Raw genomic sequence first — 20,302 nt, 5'->3', positions numbered from 1 at the left:
GCTCTGCCCCGCGCGGGGGCGCACTCGGGGGCGAGGGTGCGCAACGGTCACGCGCGGCTCTGTCCCCGCCCCCCTCCCGCAGGGCGCCCTTCTGATTGGCGGGCGCGCCCCGAACGCCGCTCGCTGATTGGCGGGCCGGGGCTTCCGTTGGGTTTGAAATCGTGTGGCGGCGGAGGAGGGGCTGTGGCCGGTGCTGGGAGCAGCGCGCGCCGCCTCAGCTGAGCGCCCTCAGGGCTTGTCCGGCAGGTACGGGGGGCTTGGGGACCCCCTGCAAGGAGGTGTGGGGCTGGGGCGGAGTGTTTAGGTGTCCCTTTGTGAGATTGGGTGCTGCGGTGGGCTTGGTGGCCTCTCTGTGAGCGAGGGGGGAGGGGACAGGTTCAGGGAAGTTCGGGCTCTGTAGGGTTGAGGGTGCGGGGCTGGGCGGGGCTGTGTCGGGAGCTCTTTGTGAGATTGGAGGGCTCGGGGGCCGCCCTGGGAGCTTGGGGTGCTGCGGGGTGAGCTGAGGGGCCCTTAGGGAGCTTGGGTTTGGGGGCCTTTCTGTAGCGCTCGGCTGCTGGGGCAGGGGAGCTCTGGGGCTGTTCTGTGAGCTTGGGGGGAGCCTTGGGGATCTCTCTGAGCTTAAGATGGTTTGAGTTTGATGGGGCACTGGGTGGGACAGCTGGAGGACCCCCTGTAAGCTCGGGGTGGGGTGGTGCTCGGGGATTTTAGCGAGCCCTTTGTGAAATTCGTGCTTGGGGTGCTGTGGGACCGGGGGTGCCTCTTTGTTTAGGGGTGTCAGGGGCACTTCTGTGAGCTTTAGATTAATACACTTGGGGGTTATTTCTGTCAGTTTAAGGATGAAGAGAAGGCAGGAACGTGGGGGTAATGGCAGCAGCTCAGGTGCTCGGCCCCACTGAAGTCGGGGGTGAGGTGAGGCTCTTGGGAGCATCTCTGTGTTTTGAGGAGGATGTGGGGTTAATGGGGATCCTGGGATGAGTCAGGAATAAAGAGAGACTGAGGCAGAGTTGGAGTTGGCTTTTTTTTTTTTTTTTTTGGAGTTTTTGTGGGCAGGGATGAGTTCATGAAAAGCCTTCCCTGGCCTTGCTGCTGCTCCCCTGCAGTCAGGAGAAGATAATTATGAGAGAGTTGCGTCTCTGGAGAGTGTTTAGTTGTTCTGAAGTGAGATATTTGCACTGAAATAAATAAGTATGTATCAGTCAGCTATGTGTCAGTTTGTATGGAAATATTCACAGCACGTACCAGCTTGCTTTGCCATGAACAAGTGCTCTGCTTCTCTGCTGCTGGAGTTCAGAAGGATAATGAAGTAGAAAAACAGAAGGATAATTAAGCAGAAAGAATAGAAGGATAATTAAGTAGAAAAATTCCATCTCTGCCCTGCATGTTCAGTGGCTTTTCAGGCATTTGAGACCATGTTGGTGTTTTGGATACCATGTCCCAGTATTTGTTAAACAGGTTACCTGAAGCACTTTACAAATTATGGGTAACTGAGGATTAATTATCTGATGTCATGCCATTGAATTTAAGTTTATTCTTAACTGCAGAATGACAGGTTCCTGCATGTGCCAACATAAATATTCTTCTAAAACAAGGAGCATTTTAATTTTTGTGAACTTTGATAGATCCATGAAAAAGTTTGGGTTGAAAGGGACCTTGAATACCATCTAGTTCCAACCTCCCTCCCAGGGACATGGACACCTTCCAATAGACCAGATTGTTCCAAGCCCCATCCAGCCTGGCCTTGAGCTTTGTTTTGCTGTAGTGGAAAATCAAATACTTGTGTGCCTTGGATGCTGACCACTTTAAACAAAGATATGAATAAGGCTGCCCTTTCCCTTTCACTTTATTACAGCTACTAGCTAATGAACGTATGGAATATAATTTAGATCAAATCTTGACTGCAAATCTTTAAAATAAAATTATTAATTACTTTTTATATTTTAATCCTAGGAAAGATATGACTTTTAGATTTAATATATTAAGTGGTATATGTGTATGGTGTCAGTTTATTTGGTTTAGATTTGGCTTAGCAGTGGTGAAAAGCTGAAAAAGTCTCCAAACAAACCTCCCTGCTTATAGAGCTTGTTTTAGAAGGTGTTGACAACTTTGGCTTGTCCCAGGCTTGTTTCTAAAGTAATAACAGTCAAAAATACAGTTTGTAAAGATTCACTTAATCCATTGTCTCAATTTTAGTTTGGAATAAAGGAAAGCAAAGAAGTTAACTTCAAGTTCTACAAGTGGTTAATGTAACAATACTTAATACAAAAAATAACCTGAACTGCAATATTAATATGAAGGAATGAAGAAATAGCTAATACTGGCATGCTTTGCATACCACTGCTTCTGCAGCTATTGTTTGCATTCCATTGCTGATTAAAAGTGCTGCTGTCAGGCTTGCAGACAAAGCAGCTGAGTTCTGTGGAGAGCAGGAAGCAAATTTTCCCATAAGGATTAATGTAGGAGTCGAGAAATGCTAGCATGTTTATGTACAGAAATCTAAATACATTAGGGGTTAGGAGATTGAAAACATGACTGAAAATTTCTTGTTGCCTCTTTGACATTGAAAACAATCATGTATATCTTCCTCAGCTGATTTTCTAGATTAATCCTGAATATATGATGGAAAAACAGGCTAAGGATTACATGTTTGGTCAAATCAAGCATTTGAGATCACTTAGAATGGTTACACGTGGCAGAAAGGCAGTCTCCTGATTGATACTGTTTATCTTGTACAGGTGATAAAAGATAATGCACCAGCTCTTATGAAATAAATTGCTTTGATAGCAGTTTTTTAGATAAAATAACTGTGCTTCCCAGGTGTCATCCTTCATGGACAGAGGTTATGCTTAGCTCTTCCTTGCCTTACCTTCTTTTTTCTTTTTCTTTTTTGTTTTTTAAGCAGCTGTGCATCACTGAGTGTTCTTCTTTAAGAACAGAAGAGGCTCCAATGGGAATATAAAGCAGGCAGAGCTCCAATACATACAGCATGGTGCCTTACCTGGTGTATTTTAAAAGTGCTTTTTCTCTAATTTATTTTAATCCTTGATCTTAGTTACAGCCCAGGCTTTAGTTTAAAGTCCTTCACACTTTTATTAAAGCTTGTATGTGTCCAGTGTAAGAACAGTATTTCAGAAATAGCTTTGTAATGATGATTTTTCTCAGATTTCCATACCAGTAATGTCTATGCTGCAAAGGAATCCTTAGTACTCTGTGCTTTACAAGAGCAGCATGTACTCAGACAGGGCAGGAAAAGGTTAATTTGATCCAGGACTCTGATCCCAAACACACCCTAACTAACCAAATTTGTTTCTGCTGTTTGCTGGTGTGCAGTGTAGTCATGAGACCATGTGAGTAAACAGATGATTGTCATCTGTCTCATCTGCCCGCAGAAGCAGTTGTGTTGCTTAGCTGGATGTCCTGCTACCAGAGACACGGCTCCACCTCCCTGCCGAAAGGGGTGGGAATGAGGAGACTGCAGGTGACTGAGCTCCCTTTAAGGACAGGCAGCTTGGTTAGTAAGGCTAGAATGTGAGCTGTGGAAGGCATAATATCAACAACTGGCTTCTCAATCCCCTACCAAAAGCAGAGGGGCTGTGCACTGCTGCTTTTAGGTACTTCTGAGATGGACTTTTCTCTGTGAAGGCTTTCCATGCTTCCAACTTTCCCTGTGAAGCTGTTAGTCTTGGCTTACCAGTGCCAGGCTGCCAACTTCTTCCATTATCTCAAAGTGCATCTGGCTGACCACACCCTCTCATTCATGCTGCGGTGCTGTGTGTGTTGATGTTCTAGAATGAGTCTGCAGATTTTAAATGCAGAAAATGGAGAAAATGGAGGAAGCATTAAGGATGATTTAGCAGCGGAAGACTGTGGCTTTTTCTTTGCGCTGCCGGAACCTACAGGGAGACCTTCTATTCTTCGCCTGTCCCAGAAAGAAAACTTGCCACCAAAAAATGTGGGCAAAGCCATGAAGGTAAACTTTTGGTTTTGTATTATTTTTGTTCTTTCTCCTTTTATTATCTCTGCTACTGAATGCATGTTCTACTTGGTGCTTGAAAGATACTGTGCTCATGTTCTTCCTTTTTTTTTCCACCCCTACCCCTTTCTTAAAGGTCACCTTTCAAACTCCTCAAAGAGATCCTCACACTCGAAAAATCCTGAGTCCTGCTATGACAGACAAACTTCAGACTGCTTTTGCGCTTGACGATTGCCGTGAAGGTGTGGCGGATGATGTTTTACTTGCACCCTCTGATGCTGAGTGAGTAGTGAATCCACCACTTGCTGTGTTACCCGTGTGGGACATGCTCAAGCTGACTTTTCCTATTTTTAACCTGTATAGTGAGAATATAATTTTCTATAACAAGATGTAAACTGTGCCAGAGGACCAAAATTAATACTGTCTGATGTATGAACTTTTTCAAAGATACAATTTTCTCAAAAGTAATGTTATCTTGATTGTAATATTAATTATTGAACTTTATTGCTAACTCCTCTGCAACTGATTTCATTAAGATAATTTATGGTATGGATAAATAGCTTGAAGAGATACTGTGTAAGAAACAGTTTTGTATTCTCTACTTAATGTAAGGTGTAAGGTTTTTGTGTGAGAATGCAGCTGTTCTGAAGCTAAACCTTAAAATATCTTACCTTGTGTGTTAAGTACTGTTGTATCTTCAGGAGTAAAATCTAAAGAGCTAAGTCTTCTGAAGGGTTAGCTTGAGTTGACACCTTGAGTCAGGGAGTATTAAAGTTTTCTTTAATCTAGCAACACAAAGTGAATATAACATCAGTCACAAGTGTAAACATGTTTATGTGCCTTTATAGTCTAGCAGCCTGAGTCTCAAAGTGGCTCACAGTAACTGCTTGGAGAAGAGCATAAAATCTGTAATGTTTCAGTTTGTGGGTGTTGTGACAATATTAAATGCAAGTTTTTGTTACTGACTTTTAGTCCCCCCTTTAAACTGGCACAGACATCTGACACCTGTAATTCCTGCCAGCAAGAGGTCTCAGGTCTTAGCTTTGTCTTCTGCAAGCAAATACACCCTTTTGCTTGTTTTTAACTACTCACTACTTTCATTTGATCCCTCTTTTTTGTTGTTGGAGAGGAAGAAAGGGAAAAAGGTGGCAATACTTAAATGTTCTTTAAGTGTATGAATTTTCTTCAGCTGTTTATTTCCATGTAGAGTCTAGTTCTGAAAACTGAACTAACAACCACAATTTAATAATATAATGGTATTTATGCCCCAAACTCATTGCTTGCACAGATGAACAAAGATTTAGTATTTATAAAGTTCAAGTGAGTTTAAAGGATCAGTGCTGAATTGTTTTAGTTAAAGTGTGATTGTATCAATGCACTGCTTCTGCTGAACATGTCCTCTCTAGTTTTAAAAGTGAGGATTTGTTTGTAGCAAATAAGTGGAAGGGCTCCGTGTTGCTGAGCAGGGTCACTTTTGACTCGTCTCAAGTGGTTGAGGTTCCAAGCAGGTGTCTCGCTCTCGACTGGCATTTATTAGGTTAAACACGGAAGGAGAGTGGGAGGGACCCGAGTAGTCGCAGCCTGGGGCTGAGCTATTGCTGGGAAGAGGCGCTCAAACCGGGTGAGAAGAACTTCTTCAGCTCTTATCTCCCGCCTCTGCTTTCCAGTTGATCAAAGTGGCGTTTTTAGTGAGTGGCTTTTAATCATGTTGTGTTCTGCAGCAGATAAGGAGGGCACACAGAAATAATAACTTTATAGAGGGACAAAACAATGGGAGGAAATCCTCTTTCAGGAAGTAATGGCTTAACTCTCTGTGGTCTGAGGCTAAGCTTTCAGAAGTTGTGTAGAGTTTGGGGAAATAAAGTGGAGAGCAATAACTTGTAGAATGCACAGCAGTAGCAAGTACACAAACTCTTTAACTGTGTCTTTTGCTAGAAAATCTTACCTTTCTCTTGCTGGAGAAGTGTTTTCTTGTGTATCACTCTGCTCCTCAGATCTGCTTTTGTACAGAATTTAGATCTAGTGCCTGAAGTCTAGGTTCTATTTTCGTATGTGAGCCCTCAAAAATAAAATGCTGGTACATACTTTCAGTGGAGGGAGAAATATTTGCTGGAATTCCCGGACAAAGTAATGACTAGTGTGGGAGAACCTGAATCATGACTTGGTTTGGTCCCAGACTTGAGTCTGTCATGACTCAGATGAATCTGCATAAAGATGGTACCACAAGCTGTGCTTGTGTTTGAGCTGCTGGCTGTCAGTAACTCCTCCTAAGCAATGTGTTTCACTGCCTAGTGAAAGGGCAGTGTTCAAATGGCCATGTCCAAATGCTGTGGTGAATAGAACAGTCTCCAGGGATGACTGGCATAAGGTAGCAAGGATGTGTAGAGCATTGACTAACTTCAAGGGTTGATCTATGTTTCATGTGTACCAGAGCTCATAAGCCTTGGCTGTTTAGGTGACAACTGAATTCTTGCTGTTATATTTGTTGTCAACTGTCTTATTGCAAAAAAAAAAAATCAGCTTATTCTAATTATGCAAAACTACTTGTGCAAATATTTCTAAAGGTAATCTCAAACTATGCCTGCAAAGTAACTATGTCATCTTTTTTCTTTTTTTAAAATGCAGCACATGTCAACAAAAGACTGAAGCTGAAACAAACAATACACAAATGCCAGAGAAGGTCAGCGTGGCTCCTTACCCAGATGATGAGATGCCAGTGAAGAGTCGAGGTTCCTACAATCTTGATTTTGACAACTTAAATGACATCAATCCTTTTCAAAGTTCAGTTCAGTTGCCTCATTCTCCTGAAAATCTGCAGAAATCTCCTGTAAAAGTATCCAGCAGCCCTGAGAAAACTATTGAAAAGAGTAATGATTTACTTCTGTGCGATCATGCAGTTCCTTTCGCTCCAACCACAGCAAGTACAGAGTGTTTAAGTGAAGACAAGGCTCTCATCTCTGAAAAAGAATCAGCACTGAGTGAGCTGGAGTCTAACAAATCCAAGCTGTCCCCTAAGCAAGCAATTGGTGACTCTGAGCAGGGTGTGCAGTCTGCTTCCCCAGATGCAAGCCAAACTGATAATGCAGTGGTATCAGCAGAGGCACCTACACCTCCTGTACAGTCACCTGGCAGCTTAGGTCCCGGTAGTTCTGGTGTAAGTAACTCTTTTAAAACTGAGGAATCAAAGCTTCAGAATGTTTCAGTAGTAGAAGTCTCTGCACAAGAGTCAAAGCCTGATGAAGAGCTGAGTGTCTCCAAAGGGAAACCTGCAGAAAAGCCAGATGTCACCAAGGCTGGAGCAGTAAAACTGGAATTTGACTTTGATAATGCCACTGCTAGAAAACCACCTCCTAAGAAACTAGGTAAAAGACCTGGACTTAAACCACCTTCCAAAAAAATTCCTATTACCAAAACAAAACCGGAGAACACTGAAGTGCAAAATAAAAGTAATGTGGAAGATGAAATCCCTCTTCCTAAAGCATCTTATAAGGTTGACTGGGACAAACTTGATGATCCGAACTTTAATCCATTTGGAGGAGGCTCTAAAATTTCCACGTCACCCAAGCGTTCTAAAGCCAGCCCTCAGAAAGCTCACCTGCCAGAGGAACAGGAGAGTTCCTCACCAAGAAGGGAACCTCTTTCCATGGAGCAAGATAACAGGCCAAGTACCAGTGAAACTCTTGAGAAAGAAGAACCCAAAAGTCTGTAAGTGAATCTGTAGCTGAATGCAGAAGCACTTTGAATTCATATGAGAGTTAGATAGCATCCCAAAGTAATCCATTCCTACTTCTTAGACTACATCCCTCCCAGGCTGGCACAGCTGTTGTAACCTATAACACAACAGCCAAGATCTTCATTGGGGAAACTCCTGAGATGTCTAACTTTAGGCAAAGGTGCTCTTAAGTCTGGGAGAATACAGGCTTAGATGGAAAGAGCATTGTTCAAGTGGTGCTTTCCCCACTCCTCCAAGATGAAAGTGGGGAGAATCAGGTGACTGCTGCTGTCTTTAAATAAAACAGGGAAGTAGGCAGCAGTGTTGCACAGAGTGCAGCATGGGAAGGGATCAGGCAGTTTTGCTCTCTGCTTAACTCTGAGGTGCTGGTTCTTCCCTGCATGTCCTTGATATCTAAATGCCATCTCCAATAAAAAGACCTGGCTCTGAAGCCACTGGTTTTCTTTTGTTTTTTTGGCAGCACACAGACTTTTTATTTGAGGATGGAATATGTTGTTACCTTTCCTAGAAAGTCTAGTTATTAATGTCAGGTGCTTGCCAGAACTAGCCTGGTGCAAATTGTTCATTTGACAGAAATGTTTGCACTCCCTGTGTAACATGATCAGTTACTGTGATACCAAGGTGAAAATTTACTTACTGCTGACAACACAAGTGGAGTACAGGACTTCTCTAATGAAATTCACACCAATAATCACAGCACTGCCTTGGAAAGAGGGGCAGACTGCTTGTAATTCTGTTCTTAATTAAAAAAGAGCCTATCTTTAAAAAAGCAATGTACCTAACAAATGGAAATAAGAGAGCAGTGTTAAGGGTATAGAAAGAAGTGATGCTGTTGTGACTTTCTGCTTCCCAGGAAACATTGCTTCCAATGGAGGGAGAGCTTTCTGTCACATAAGTTGTCACCAGGCGAGACAGTAAATTTACATCCCCACCCTCTGTAAAGCTTCTTGTGCTATGGCTGTAGAATCTCTCAAAGAAGCTGCCTTTGTTCAGTTCATCTGATAATACAGAATCTGAACTGTGTGATGTAAATACTGATTTTTTTGTTTTCCTTTTTTATTCTGTTTGTTTTCTTTAGGGAAATTGTTGAGCAGAGTGTGGTAGAAGACATGCCAAAAGCTCAAGAAGAGAAACCAGGAGTTCAAGCAGAAGCTGAACTTCCAGGAAAAAGTGACGTGGTAAAGTATAGCAAAAATAGCCAGTTCTTGCCAAGTTGTTCCATGAGACAGCTCTCTGACTTAATGGCTTAATCTTGTGAAACCTATTTTTGATATTTTGTCTAAGAATTAGTGGGTTTATGCATCTTCAGCAGCTCTAGAAGGAATGTCAACTATGCAGACCTGTGTTTTGAAGGTAACATCAGAGACAGCCAAATTGGTACCTAGTATCTTTTTTGATCAGCAATTCCATCTAAGGACAGACATAAGGGTGTGAACTCTAAAAGAGTAGTTCCTGAGCTGTGCTCAGTGTTGGTATTTTAATTTTTATACCTGTGAATTCTTATTTTATTATATTGGCTGTCCAGTTAATGTCAAACTAGTTTGATCATTAAAATTATTTTCATTTCATTTCTAAAGAATTTTAACAATTAAAAGGATTTTGTTTTTCTCTTCAGGAGAAGCAAATGAGCCCACCTAAAGTGTCTCCAGCTGATGTTGCCCCTTCTCAAGATAATTTGGTTTCCACTGACAGTGTAAAAAAGTCAATGTCTGCAGAAGAAGTTAAACCTAGTTCCCCCAGAACTGAAGTAACAGCAGATGAACCAGCTAATGCTGAACCTGAAGAGTTCTTCAGACCATCATCAGAAGGTAAAGGTGTTTCTTTTCAACAGGCTAAAAATGTATTGTTTCAATAATGTATATATATTTTTCTACTTAAGTTTTATTATGGATTCTAGGTTTTTTTCTCTCATTCTGCCCTTCTGAAAGGCCTCCAAAGCCTGCAATGACTAGCAGTGCTGGGAAATGTATCTAAACCTGTTTCTAACTTCCTCTGGTTTAAGTTAAGCTCAGAAAGCTGGCTATTAGAATTCAGCAGCCTGTGAGGATGGAATTTGGGCTGGTACCGAAACTATCTTTTTAGAGTTTCAGTGGCAGTTTCTGTGCTAAAAAATTGCTCCCTTAAAATAGTTTCTGGTGTTAAAGACTTTGTGAATTGAGACTTGTACAGCTGTTTGAGTCCTGTAGGTACTGCAGGCCTTAGCCCTAGTGATTTCATACTGCAGTGTGAGTGACCTTCCTGACGAGCCTGCTTGTTTGAGAACTTCCTACGTAGCTGTGAACTTAACCACTTGGGAAGGTTATTCCTGGTTAGTGTTGTGTGGAGGGATGAGCAAATGGTTTGGCTGTAGTACAGCCTGTCACTTAACTTCATACTGGAGTGAAATCATTCTAACTTCATTCTTCACATCTGAGCTGTGCTAATTTTAATGGTCAGATTGATAATCTTGCTCTTTCATGGGCCCCTGTTGTAACAGAACATCTGAGTGTGCTTGTTGCTTTAATCACAGAACAACAGAAGTTCAACTGTGTGTTAAATCCTATGTATTCTTACAAGTATTTGGGAGCAAATGGAAGTTGTGAGTTTGTGTAGCTTAGAAATCTTGCTTTTTTTTCAGGTCTGGATAGAAAGACAGTATTTTGAACAAAAGAAGAGCTAGAAGTCATGAGAATGAGAGCAGGGATTTACTTGCTTTATGCGCGTTTGTTTCTGTCTGTGGTGGGACAATCTGACAGTATTGCGTCCTCATTATATTGTTTCCTCTTTTTCCAGTTTTTGGAATGGGCATAGACTATCTGGAACAGTTTGGGTCTTCCTCAGTAAGTAGGACATTAAGTTTTTTGTTTGCCTTAGCAGTGTGGAGAGGAAAGCAAAGATTAAAGTGTCAAGCCTTAAATGTTTTCATGAATTACCTTCACTTAGAATTGTCCACAGAAATTGTCATCCATTCCAAAGGAATGTGATGATGAGGCTGGATGGGGGATGATGGTAGGAAATGTAAAATAAGCAATTCAACTGAAAATCAAAAGTCTCTGGCTGTCAGTGTGCAGAGGTGCCTTTTTCTTTAATAGCAGTGAAACTGAGGTGAATGATGTTTCACTTCTGGCCAGAACTGCTAGAATGCAATGCCTTAAAGTTGCAGGATCATTGTTTCAAAACCATTTTTTTTCTAAGCTCTTTTGCTTTTGTGACTAGTTTCAGGAAATCTGTCTCTAAGTGGGGCTTGTCATGTTTTAATCACTTCATCTTAGTTAGTCTTTCTCCTGCTTGGGTTCAGAATGAGTATCTCAGTGAATGCACTGTATTGAAACTATTTTGGTCATGCTGTGTTTGTCCTTCTTTTATGACCAAAGAGAAAATGGCATACACTGCTTTTTCTGCTTATAATACCATCCTTCCTTCTCAGTGTCTTCTGGTTTGGAGTAGTTCATTAATGTTTTTCCTTTTGATTCTGTCTGTGACCAGATTGAGACCACTTCATATTACATAAGGACACAAGCATGTGGGCACAGAGTTCTCTTATGTAATTTTCCTCCTGAGAACAGTGCTCTGGCCACTGAAGAATAGGATCACCCACTCTTCAGAGGATTATTTGTGTGTGGGTGGGATGTGTGTTGTGCTCTGAAGCAGATCTGCCAGTTTATGCCTCTTTCCCTTCAGTTCAAAGAATCAGCCTTGAGAAAACAGTCACTGTATTTGAAGTTTGACCCTCTGTTGAGAGACAGTCCAAGAAGACCAGTTTGTGTTACTATTGAATCAAGTGAGAGTATCACGGCAGCTCCATCTCAGCCTGGGTAGGTATTGACTTAGTACATAAAATCAGAGTTGCTTAGTTTGGAAAAGACCTTTCAGATTGTAAGTTACCCAGCACTGAGGAGTCCACCACTAAACCATGTCCCTAAGTGCCACATCCACACATTTTTTAAATACCTCCAGGTCTGGTGACTTCCCTGTTCCAATGCTTGACCACCCTTTCAGTGAAGAAATTTCCCCTAATATCCAATCTAAACCTCCCTGGTGCAATTTGAGACTGCTTCATCCAGACCTGTTCCTTGGGAGACCAGCCCCCATGTCACTACAAACTCCTCTCAGGAAGCTGTAGGGAGTGAGAAGGCCCCTGAGCCTCCTTTTTTCCAGGCTGAGCCCCTCAGTTGCCCCTCATCAGATTTGTGCTCCAGACCCTTCCCCAGCTCCTTCCCTTCTCTGGACATGCTCCAGCCCCTTAATGTCCTTATAATGAGATGCCTGAAATGGAGCACAGGATTCAAGGTGTGGCTTCACCAGTACTGGGTACAGGGGGACAATCACTGCCCTGGCCTTGCTGGACAGACTGTTGCTGGTACAATAGCTTTGCAAGGAAAGACAGCACTTGAATTTAATATTATGTTTGTTCATTTTTAGTCCTGTTGCTGATTTAAGTAACTTACTTGAGGAAGCTGGAAAGCCTCTAGTGAGTCTTGAGAGTGAAGAAAAACCAAAAGGACTAGATCTTCTGGGGACATTTACAACTTCTGTAAGGGTGTCTTGAATGCTGTCAGGTTTCATGTTGATTGTTTGGCAAGGGGGTAGCCTGGGTTCTGGATTTAAGACTTATGCAGATATTTTAGGGATTGCAGAATGTGATGAATGTTTATTTAAACAGCTGTTATAAACCAGGTTGGATACTCATAAATTTACATCAAAGATCAGCTTTGAACATTCTTAAATATTAAAAGTATATTTTGTGGAAGGTGATGCTATTGCACATGGTTGAAGGGAATTTGAGCTGTCTTTAAGAATGCTCTAGTCAAGCAGTCTTTTTTTATGCAAGTCAAGCTACAAAAGGCAAGCTTTGTACTGTAACTGCATTGATGGGATGAAAAGCTGGATGAAAGGTTAAACTGGATGCTCTTGCAGCTATGGTTTATAGTTTGAACAGATCTGTCCACAGCAACTCATCCTGAAATGGTCTCTTTCATTTGTGAGGAGCAGCATGGTGTCACCTGCTTTGTTTCTGACAGCTGTAATTGGTGGATAGCAGTTCTGGTTCTACCTTGTAGGTATTTCTTAGAGCTATGTAAAGTAAGAAAATTCAAAGTAAGAGTTCTGGAGGTATCTTGTTTGAGGTACCAAACTTGGCATTGAATGTGTGTACACCTAATCAATGGTATGACGACAGGAATCTTTAAACTTTGTTTTTCTTTACAGGATGCTGGTCCCCTGATTCCAGACACCCTGAGCAGTGATGTTCCTCCAGTCCCTTTTGACACTTCTACAACCACTGCAGTGGATGCTATTATAGATGTGCTAAAATATAGCCAAAAAGACATGGATGCAGCTGTTGAAGTGGCGAAGAGAGAGGTATGGTGGAACCACTTCCAAAGTGGAACTTGGCATAGCCTTGAAATGTCCTTTTTTTTGGATTATCTGGGATAAATCTCTACTTGGCAGGTTTTTTTGATCAGACTTGACATAAGTATCTTTTATAAAAGGCCAACTGTGGATTTGATAGGTGCTGTAGGTATAGAACTCCTTAGAGCTAACACTTAAGGGAATAGGATAAACTTCATTATTAGTCAGGTTCTGCCTTAGATTTGATCACTATTAAAAGGCACATGTTATGGTTAGGCTTAATATCTGTGATCTGGATAGTTAATTCAACAGGCAGGAAATGCATTGTCATGCCAATGGAAGAGAGTGACTTGTGTAATTTCCCTAAAACAAGATAAAACTGTAGTGCCAGTTCAGTGCTAGGATCAGTTCTTGTGGGATGTGAATGCACAACAGTGTGTCCAGCTCATAAAATGAAGGTGACATCTGTGCTCACTCCAGAGGAGAAGGACATTAGTGAAGGAGGGAAGAAGTAGTTGGTAAGATTTTAAGCCTGTTCTGTAATTGCAGAAATTGCCTTTAAAAGCCCATCTTCTGACTGATGCAAGAAGACTTATATATGCACTTATCTCAAAAACTTGAGTGCTTGGCTTATTATGACTGCTGAGTTATGTAAGCTTACAAACACTAAATAATTTAAGAGGAGTATAAATGCCTTAAAGCAAATAATATCACTTCAAAAAATGGAACTTTAAAAATCCCAGACTGCTGCACTGCAAGCACTAGGGACACCAAACAAAGATGACCTATGATTATTTGCTGCTTAAGATATTTTGTTTTAGAGTACAGAGATAGTGGCTTTTCTGGGAATAAGCTTTACTTTCTGTCATTTAGGAGGTGACTTTCACCCAGCATATTGTCTAGGACAGGAAAACAAATGTGGCTTTAACAGGGGGCAGCTTTTACTGCATTGATGTAAAGCTAAATCTATATAATAGCAGGGGGTAAGGCTTTTAATATCTTAAAAGTGCTGCTCTTTCATGTTGGAAAGAACTATTTTAAACGAGCAAACACTGACTCCAGCTGTGCCACAAATAAAAAGGCCTGGAGTTACAATAACAACCTGAAAGGAAGGCAGACTAAATCTTCATTTTTAAATTTTTTTTTGTCTGTGAAACTGCTTAGTAGTAGGAAGAAAGTGAAAACCTGTCTTCCTTCTGAGCAAATACAGCCCTTAGACCCCAAAAAAGCGAGCTTTCCTCTCTACTGAACCCTTTTTTGAGTTTGTAAGTGCAAGTTTCTAACTTGTTTCCATTTTCACATACTTTTGCTGTTGTAACATTTTTTCTAGTTTAGCTGTCATTACTTAGTAGTTTGTATGTTTTTTTCACCAATGTCCTGATTCCTGTCACCTGAAATATTGCAGTGTATTAGATTGCTCAACAATAAATGCTGAAAAATCTCCTTACTGCAGTTTACTATGTAGTTTTGTGACAAAACTAGCAGTAATCATGTGCTTTTACTTTCTTGTTTTTTGAAGTCTAGATTATTTTATGTGCTTTGAACCTCTTGTCTTTGAAGACCTCCCACAGTGTGGTCAGGTGTTACAGTTCTTAAACATAACTTTGTCCTGAGGTCTTTGTTATGGGATTTGCACAAAGTGTTTAACAAAGAGTATTTGTGCTGCTTAATTCTGTTACTGTGAGCTCTGCTGTAGTTTAGCTGCTGTGAAATAGGTATCATTAGTCTCAAATGAATTGAGGCATCTTTTAATCATCCCCCTTCCATGTTCCCTTAGTTAGTGCTGAATATAAGTTACTGCAAACAGCAATTTGGTCTTGAACAGGCTTCTGGTATTTTTTCTCTTGTGTGTTAATATTAGCAGATGTGTGAAGTGGTTTTTTTTTTGTTCTGCCCTGTAAATAAGAGGGAAATGTGTGTCACTTGAGAGAATGTTCCCTGGCCCATTGTGTTCTCTCAGAGGTTAGTTATCAACACAGACACTGAGTGAGAACAGCCAAGAGGTTGGTTGGCTGAGTTGGCTCTGATCTTGCCACTTGAAGAGATGCTGGCAATGTGCTGAGAACCATACATGCAAAATGAGTCTGAATTTTGAGTCAAGTTTGTAATTAAACAATTTTGATAAGCAATTAGAACTTATTTCTCTCTCTGTATTAAGTTAAAAGTATACCCAAGCTGCCCTTCAGACTGTTTTTAGTAACAAATCTTTTGTCTCTTTTTGTGCAAAAAGTAAAGGCTTACCTTTTCACCCTCAAAGGTTCAAGAGAAAGAACTGGAGATTCAGAAGTGGAATGAGAAGTATAATAAGCTTCATATGGAATACAAGGAAATGGGGTATGAATATGTCCTCACTTCTATATCTACCTAATTATTCCAGATGCTTTTTCTAACTTATGCTTAACTTTTCTTTTTCATGGTTTTTAGAAAAATAGTTGCTGAATTTGAACAGACAATAACACAAATTATGGGTAAGTTCTGTATTTACATGTTGAGTGCCTTGGGGGGCTGGGGCATGCTAACCTTAAATGGGGTTAGTACTTTTTCACCTCTGACATCAATATTTCAGGTGCTTCCAGGATAACTGTAAGGTTAAGACAGGATAGACTAACAATTTCATGCATATTCATATAGACATGATATCACTTGATGAATGACTTTTTCAATCAGGCATGAACACAATTTTTTCTTATTCTCCACTGGAGTGTGAACTGTTGGTTTATTAAAACTGGCAGATCCAGTTGTCAGCACTTTGTGTTTAATTGTTTATTATCTGGTATAATTTAAATGGCAAGGTATCACTAGAAGTTCTTGCTGGACAGACCTGGTCTTCTGCTGTAGTCAAGTTTGTGGCTTCAAAACTAGCAGCCATCCAGTGCTCTTGTTGCATAGTTACTTTCTTAGCTCAAAGCTGAATTAGGCACATCTGTGCCAGTTCTCCTCTTGAGGCCATGGGAAACACAGCTTGGGTGTGCTAATCCAAACCTCTTCTGAAAGTCTGCTGTGCTGGTCTGACTTGTTATCCCTGTCTCCTCCAGATCTTCCAGCTGTTTATGTTTAATGAAAAACATTTTTGTGTTCCTTGCTTCTATCACAACATTCAAGGCTCCTGTTATGGTAAACTTGAATGGAGTATTTTGACTACAGTGCAGGAGAAAAAAATGCTTTTGGCAAGCATGTTGTCATGATGTTTAATGGCCTTAAGTTTGGTGTGAGATAATATGTAACAAAGATAGAGAGACTTAAAAGCACAGACATGGTGTCTTTAAAGGTGATAGGCTATGTTATGAAACTTGTGCAAAAGGAAGAATTGAAGGTGTGGGGGGGTTAGCTGTCTGTACTATGGGACTGGCTTTATGCTAAAGCAATAACTATCATGGGTTAATTCCACTTTCTCTAGAGGATGCTCAGAAGCAGAAGGAAATCTCAAGGAAAGAAATACAGAAGCTGGTGGAAGAGAAGCAGCAAGCTCTTTCAGATCTGAACTCTATGGAGAAGTCCTTCTCTGATCTCTTCAAACGACTTGAAAAACAGAAAGATGCATTAGAGGGTTACCACAGAGTAAGATGATTTAATGCAAATAATACCCTTCCAAAGTCAATGAGATTTAGTGGAGAAGAAATGGTGAAATTTCTAGAGCTGCCATTAATTAGGTAGTACAGGGACTACCTGTAAAAAGAGGTGGTAAGTTGCTTATTTAAAAATTATAAAAAACTACTAATTTGTTGTATTTAGTGACTGACTTCAAGTAAGATAATATCTTAGAAGGCAAAGTTTCTTCAAACAGAAGTGAGCTGTTTCTTGCTGCAACACATCTTTTTTAATCATAGAGGCACTCATGTGGCAACTGCTGCATGAGAGAGCAGCTTGTTTCCCCTCCATCATATTGAATGGATGCTGAAGAGAATGTTCTATCTCAAGCCAGAACAATGAGTTATTAGGTGCTCCCTACTAAGATGCTTGTGGCTTTTCTCTAAAGCTGAAGTCAAGCCTTTGTTCTGCAGCTTCTTCAGAGGCTGGAGGAAGGAAGCTAATGAAGAATATAAACTATGGGTTCTTATTCCATGAAATGCATTAAAATTGATTCAGTTGGTGCTTTAAAAAAGTGCCTTCAGATTTTTTCAGTTATCCTTTAATATCCCTGTTTACCAAAACTCAGAAACTAGCCTGTTAGAAGTTTCATGGTAGTCTAGGTTTTAAAAACAGACACAGTGTCTGTTAAACTTCAGCTTCTTCTCTGCTAACATGTCAGGCTTCCTTCATCTTGTGTCCCTTCCATCTCCACCCTAAATTTAGAAGACTTTTCCTTAGCGCAGAGATAAACATCACTTGGAAACACAGTTACTAAATTCAAGACCTACAACTAGTAGAGTCTTAGCAATTGTTTCCAACAACTCCAACTTCCTACAATAGGTAATAAAATTTGTTCATAGTGTGACTACCAAGGTAATTTTCTTCCTGTTAGTGTTTGGATTTGTTTACATAAGGGTCCAAAACCTGAGTCTTTTTGTGGATTCTTTGGAGAAGTTGGATTTCTAGCTGTTCTTGTGGCAGTGGAACTTAATACACAGCTGATTTTTAAAAGAGCCAGAGCAAAGCAAAACCAATTAGTGACTGTAGTAAAGAAAGTCACTAAATCTAGAGTTTGCTACTAAATAATGCATTGGGGGGAAAGGTAGTGAATAAATGTTTGTAGAGTTAAGATAGCTGAAAGGTGGCAGTTTAGTTCATATAGGCCTGTGGGATTTCATAGTTGTTCCTGTTACTCCAGTGAGTAAATGCTGCCACTGGGGTGTAGTCAGATAGCCCATTTGTCAAGTGGGGAGACTGTTCCATCTACTAGCTTAAACGGTTAACTGAACTTCTTTGGGTTTTGGGACAGAATGAAGAAGTTCTGAAGAAATGTGCAGAAGATTACTTGGCTAGAATTAAAAAAGAGGAGCAGAGATATCAGGCACTCAAAGCACATGCTGAAGAAAAGCTGCAACAGTAAGTACCATGTCAAGAAGCCAGGTACCAGGAATGTTTTCACAGCTGTGGCAATAGTGCCAAAACTTGGCTTAAATATATTTCATTTGGTGGTTAATCCAAAGTACAGGTATCTAGTGGGATTCTGTGAGTTTTGCTGTGCTGTCTGAGGGGGATGTAAACACCATCTTGCACCTATTTCAGAGCCAATGAGGAAATTGCCCAGGTTCGCAGCAAAGCAAAATCAGAGACTGCAGCACTTCAAGCCACTCTGCGCAAAGAACAGATGAGGATCCAGTCTTTAGAGAGGAGCCTTGAACAAAAGGTCAGTCACAATGCCATGGGTGAGTTCTGTTGCCTTAGACTTGGTCAAGAGCTCCCTTGTACCAGGGCTGGAAGGAACCTTGCTACCTGTGCTGGTTGTGATGGCTGCTGTCCTGGCAGGCTTTAGCAAATTGGCCTTGACACCTAAGGCACAGCTGTCATGTCAGGACTTGTCTGTATATTTAGATTTTTTTTTTGAGCACAAGGTTTGTTTCCAAACCAGTCTGGGCTCCTGTGTTAGGAGGTTACCAGAATTACTGAAGGAGGTGGTGATTAGCAGTTAGACATGATCCAGAACAGAATCTAGGAGTAAATTTTGAGTGACTGTCTGGCTCAGCTTGTTCATGAATATAACTTGTAAGCTGTTAGCACAAATATACATTTAACTGTGTGTAACTCAAGTTTTCAGTATTGTTCATGCCATTAATCCTTGTACTTCATATTGTTTCATATTTGCCTAGGTAAATTCCTAGAATGTTTTGTTAAAGGCATATCCTTTGTTGGAACCCTTCAAAGGAATGAGTTTTTTGAAGATTAGAGGTCACTGCTGGAAGTCCATGCTGTTAGTTTTACTGCATCATTGTTGTGGCTGCCAGTATTGAAGACTCAAAAATTGATATTTCCTACTATGGAAAAAACCTTGTTTGTGAGTCTTCAGGTTTATGGCTGAAGTTTGCATAGCAGTAGGCTGTACCTGGAGAGATGAGAGAAGCCATTTAACATAGAACTAGGTTTGGTCTTGTCATAAAGACAGTAACACTTTGAGTTTTTATTAAAATTGTTTAACTGTTCCATAAGGAATTCTACAAACTGGAAATGGTCACATGTCAGTAACAGTATCAAGGCATCACTTTACAGAGTCTGTCTTGTGAAGGTTAAAATCTAAACTTCCATGTCTTGAATTTTGATGTACTTAGCAAAGGCTGAGCCCTGAAAGTCTTGTTTCCCTGGATCAATTGGTCTTTCATGTGTTCTGGGAATGTCTGTGGAAAAGCTAAACAGTGTAGTGGATTCTAGCTCATGTCCTGAGGCTCCTAAGGATGCCATGTGACCTTTGGCATAGTAGACTGTCCTTTACATTAAATTTGCATGAACCACTATGTTAATGGACTTTATGTTGCATATACTGGCAAACAGGACTGAATTGCAACTTAGCTTGCTGCAAGGTTGTAACCTAGTTGGGGACATACCTGAAACTCGCTGGTTTTTTTTTTTTTTCTTCCACAGACTAAAGAAAATGATGAATTAACGAAAATCTGTGATGACTTGATCTTGAAGATGGAAAAAAATTGATATCTTAACTGTCTTGTAAATATGTTTATTTTCTGACTTTCTGTCTTGTGTCTTCAATCACTTTTTTATGTATGTGGGGAAAAAATAAAATTCTTGATTCACACTTGTCTTCCACATTATTTGTTGTATCTTTTATATGAAACATCTATTAAGTTCAATTGCTGCTTCCAGAAAGTAACAATGTCTTTCCTAACATTTTCACACATTACTCAAAGGAAAAACTTTTAATCAGTGTACCTTCAGTCTGTTCCATGTGTCAGAACTTCAAAGTTCTGTACTCCTGACCTGGCTTTGCTGGGGAGGGTTGCCATGGGCATTCTGTGTTTTACACTTGCTGCTCTCTCACTTAACTCAGGACGTTCCAGAGTTACAAGAATGCTGTAAAACTGAACCTGCACAAATGCTATAAAGTATTTAGTAATGTAAAAAGTTTTGGGACTTAACTTTGGCTTTGGTTTGTGGGTTTGGATTATTATTATTATTTATTATGAGGAGCTGGAGTGATTTTGCTTTTGCAGGTAAGCTAAGCAGAGAGGTTAATGGCAGGGACTGATTGCTGCTCTCCTGCTCTGGGGTTTTCCATGTCATTAGTCTGTCTGACACTATTGACTTTAAAATCTTCAGCCAGTCTCCCTGGCCCTGCCTGTAATGGAGATCCCTGGGAGCTGTGGGCTGCAGGTCACAGG

The 20,302-nt window shown here is 40.7% G+C and overlaps 1 protein-coding gene across 2 annotated transcripts; it reads left to right on the top strand.

The window, feature by feature from the left end:
- The first annotated feature begins 191 nt into the window (after nt 1-191).
- On the top strand, nt 192-19,719 carry TACC3 (transforming acidic coiled-coil containing protein 3). 2 transcript variants are annotated; one of them, XM_033061279.1, is made up of 16 exons: nt 192-246; nt 3,787-3,967; nt 4,107-4,252; nt 6,596-7,675; nt 8,782-8,881; nt 9,319-9,511; nt 10,476-10,522; nt 11,364-11,497; nt 12,105-12,216; nt 12,891-13,043; nt 15,292-15,368; nt 15,459-15,502; nt 16,432-16,592; nt 17,914-18,020; nt 18,204-18,324; nt 19,551-19,719. In XM_033061279.1, exons 2-16 carry the CDS (start codon nt 3,788-3,790, stop codon nt 19,614-19,616), a joined length of 2,721 nt encoding a protein of 906 aa, XP_032917170.1. In that variant the 5' UTR covers nt 192-246; nt 3,787; the 3' UTR covers nt 19,617-19,719. The 2 variants fall into 2 exon arrangements, with proteins under 2 accessions (XP_032917170.1, XP_042635270.1); XM_042779336.1 differs by lacking the exons at nt 192-246; nt 3,787-3,967; nt 4,107-4,252 and adding an exon at nt 5,569-5,658.
- The last annotated feature ends 583 nt before the right edge of the window (nt 19,720-20,302 follow it).

This window comes from Catharus ustulatus, chromosome 5 (assembly GCF_009819885.2).
Source record: "Catharus ustulatus isolate bCatUst1 chromosome 5, bCatUst1.pri.v2, whole genome shotgun sequence".
In the NCBI taxonomy this organism is placed as follows: Eukaryota; Metazoa; Chordata; class Aves; order Passeriformes; family Turdidae; genus Catharus; species Catharus ustulatus.
The sequence above is the reverse complement of the archived record's forward strand: the minus strand, read 5'-3'. Positions and strand labels throughout refer to the sequence as shown.